This window comes from Octopus bimaculoides, chromosome 6, assembly GCF_001194135.2.
Source record: "Octopus bimaculoides isolate UCB-OBI-ISO-001 chromosome 6, ASM119413v2, whole genome shotgun sequence".
Taxonomy (NCBI): Eukaryota; Metazoa; Mollusca; class Cephalopoda; order Octopoda; family Octopodidae; genus Octopus; species Octopus bimaculoides.
In genome coordinates, this window is record NC_068986.1 from 21,803,105 (window position 1) to 21,806,424 (window position 3,320).

Here is a 3,320-nt window from a genome sequence, read left to right on the forward strand (position 1 = left end):
TCATCTGTTTGGCATGGAAATAGCGATACAATCAACATTCGTTTACACAAACTCATTCATACATACAATTCACCTTAATACATTTCGATGTAAACAAACCGTGTCTATTTCCTTTGTCATAAAATTCTAGGTTGTTTTACGTTTCGTTACTATTTTCATTAATGGATCGTTATCTATAAAGATTCTCCTCTCTGTACATATTAATGATTTAAAAGAATTGATTTTTTTTTTTATTATCAGAGGGGCGGGATTGGTGATAGTACTAACTTTAAATCGATTTCCTTTTCTTTTTTTTTTTGTTATAGATATTTTTTCGTTACCTTCTTGTCGATCTTTGATTAATGCGTGTCACTTTCACTTAGATCGTTTAGAATTTGGTGATGATTGGTGTTCGAAATGTGATATTAAGGAATTTTGGCTGCTGTTTCTAGCAAGTCAAGCGACTGCATAGAGGCGAGAATGCTTTTCTTTTAACGAAACATTGCCGAAAAATTAATTTGTTTCTGTTTTGTAGTTTTAGAGGCAAAATAAATAAATTATTAACTGGAGTTTTGTTATCAGCTTTTGGAAACTCTTAAGTTTTCCCTTCAGTTTTGTAAATGAATGCCAACAGTATGCTCTGATAATAATTTTGAACTAAATGAAGGACGTTTTTGGCCCGTGTTCAACCACCGCAGTCAAAGTAATTTTATATTATGGAAAAGTAAATCCATAAAATAAATAAACTGTTATAGGCCATATTGATCAGAAATGGCAATGATAATCTTTTAAAATGATTGCCCACCACCTCTATCCCGACCTTATTTATACCATCATTGAAATTCTTTGAGATTGATTTCATCTAAAAGACGGCGCTGTTCTTTCATTCACCTTCGGTGAATGTCGCTTAAGACTAACTGAGGTTACTAGGCGGTGTCCACTCGATCCTGTTTATAAATGTCGTTTATCATCACTGGAATTCTTTCACGTAATTCTTAAAAATTCTTCGGTGTTTTGGGATTTTTTTTCTTGGCATGACACCAAAAGGACACAATATACCGTATGTTTGTGCACTGACAACTAGCAGAATTGGTGAAATACTATCACAACATACTATTGTAGTAACGAGCATGTGTATTAATTCTCTTCCGTCAGAATATTATTTAAACGACGAGCAGTTTTAGTTTCTCTAACGAAATCTATTTCTGCAAAAGCGGAAATGGTTGTTATGTTATGCAACAAACTATCCAAATTTAACAGCTACAAAATTTTCAAAACTCGTGTACAACCCCCTCCCCCTCCCCTCTCTTATTAAACAACTGTAACGCCAAAATATCACCTATGACAACTGGTTGCAGCTACAAAAATCTTCCGCGGTTGCCAAACCGATATATTACAACCGTTATTGTAAGGATATGGAAGTTTAGTAAACCCATTGGCTTCAGATTTCCGGACATCGAGGTCAAATGAATTCGCAATGTTTACATATATATATATGTATATATATATATGTGTGTGTGTGTGTGTGTGTGTGTGTGTGCGTACACGTACACACTTTTATTAGTTTTAATCTCATTGGACTGTAGCCATACCGGGCCACTCAATGCCTTCGTGGGTATTATCGATTATATTAACCTCTCTACTTGATTGACTAGTATACATTTTATTGAATTCTGAAGGATGAAAAGTAAAAATCAGTTTATAGGGGTGTATGCATGCATACATGTACGTGTGTGTATGTGGAGGTGGCAGTAGTAGTAGTCGTTTCTTTAGTGATAGAACTAAAACGTCTACAACTAAAAAAACCGTACTCAACGTGTTTGAAGGCAGAGTTTGTAAATTGACATTTCGAAGTGCACTTAAAAATTGCAAGAACTTTTCATTTGGAAAACAGCAAAACTGCTTCTAGATTGTTATAGTTTTGGATGTAACTAGGAGATGATGTTGGAAAATGTTCACTGTAAAGTGGTACTGGTGCAAGTTTGTGTGATTGTATGTGTACACAAAGACATGTCTTTTAAAACGTAAGGGTTTGCATGGGTTGAGGTGAGGATAGAAAAGTTGATGGGGGGAGGGAAAGAAAGGATAGACTGTTTGGCCTTCAAGATATAAATGTACATATTTACATACATAAATCGTGGCACTCCATCAGTTACAATGATGAGGGTTCCAGTTGATCCGACCAGTGGAACAGCCTGCTTGTGAAATTAACGTGCAAGTGGCTGAGCACTCCACAGACACGTGTACTCTTAACGTAGTTCTCGGGGATATTCAGCATGACACAGAGTGTGACAAGGCTGGCCCTTTGAAATACAGGTACAACAGAAACAGGAGAAAAGAGTGAGAGAAAGTTGTGGTGAAAGAGTACAGCAGGGTTCACCATCACACCCTGCCGGAACCTCGTGGAGCTTTAGATGTTTTCACTCAATAAACACTCACAACGCTTGGTCTGGGAATCGAAACCGCGATCCTACAACCACAAGTTCGCTGTCCTAACCACTGGGCCATTGCACTCCATACATAAATACATATACACAGACATATGTATACAAATACATCTACACAAGAGTATACATACAGATGCACCTATGCAGATAAGTATCCAAATAAGCACATATATTTGGGAAGTTTGTTGGGATAGAATCCCCAAGCATTTCTTCCATAGGATCGTATCATAAGTATCTGCCATTAACCTTTCCTGCTGAATTTCCAAGCATGACCAAGTAAAACTATGGATGTTATCCAACCACCTCATTCCTGGTGTACCCTTATATCTCTGTTTGGAGTAGTGAGGCATGAGAATTTGATAGTGCATTTATTAAATATGTTGTAGTACCTGTGTTGGGGTGGAAAGTGTTTACTCATATAAAGAATATTTTAGCAACAGGTGTTGCAAGATTGAAGATGGGGCATATTTTTTTGTAGCTCCTGGCTGACTGATGCTTTGTAAGTGGAATTGGTTTTGAAAACAGTACAGAGGCCTGTATTCGGCTGTAGGAAATCTGCCTCAATGAACTCCATCTGACCTGTACAAGTATGGCAGAGTGGACGTTAAAACAATGATGAAGACAATGATGGCTACCTCCATAAAACCATCTGCATTGCATCCTGTTTTTATTGCCAATAACAAATGTCCTTACCTTTTCTGCTTTGCTTGCACCCTATCTTTCTTACCATTGTGAATTACCCTCGACATCATAAAAGTTACTTTCCATTCTAGGTCCAAACCTCGGAAGTGTCAAGAGAAAAGTGAAGCTTCAGTAGAGGACCAAGAGAAGGGTGATGATGATATTGAAGAACTAAGGTATGATATGTGTATATATATATATATATATATATAT

General features: G+C 36.9%; 1 protein-coding gene across 3 annotated transcripts in view; it reads left to right on the forward strand.

Annotated features, from left to right (window-relative positions):
- Nucleotides 1–3,320, forward strand: part of LOC106875138 (protein Njmu-R1) — a 30,503-nt gene that overhangs the window by 1,049 nt on the left and 26,134 nt on the right. For all 3 annotated transcript variants that reach the window (XM_052968633.1, XM_052968634.1, XM_052968635.1), the window contains exon 2: nucleotides 3,200–3,283. In XM_052968633.1, the coding sequence (XP_052824593.1) occupies nucleotides 3,200–3,283 (84 nt within the window). The remainder of the gene's footprint in view (nucleotides 1–3,199; nucleotides 3,284–3,320) is intronic.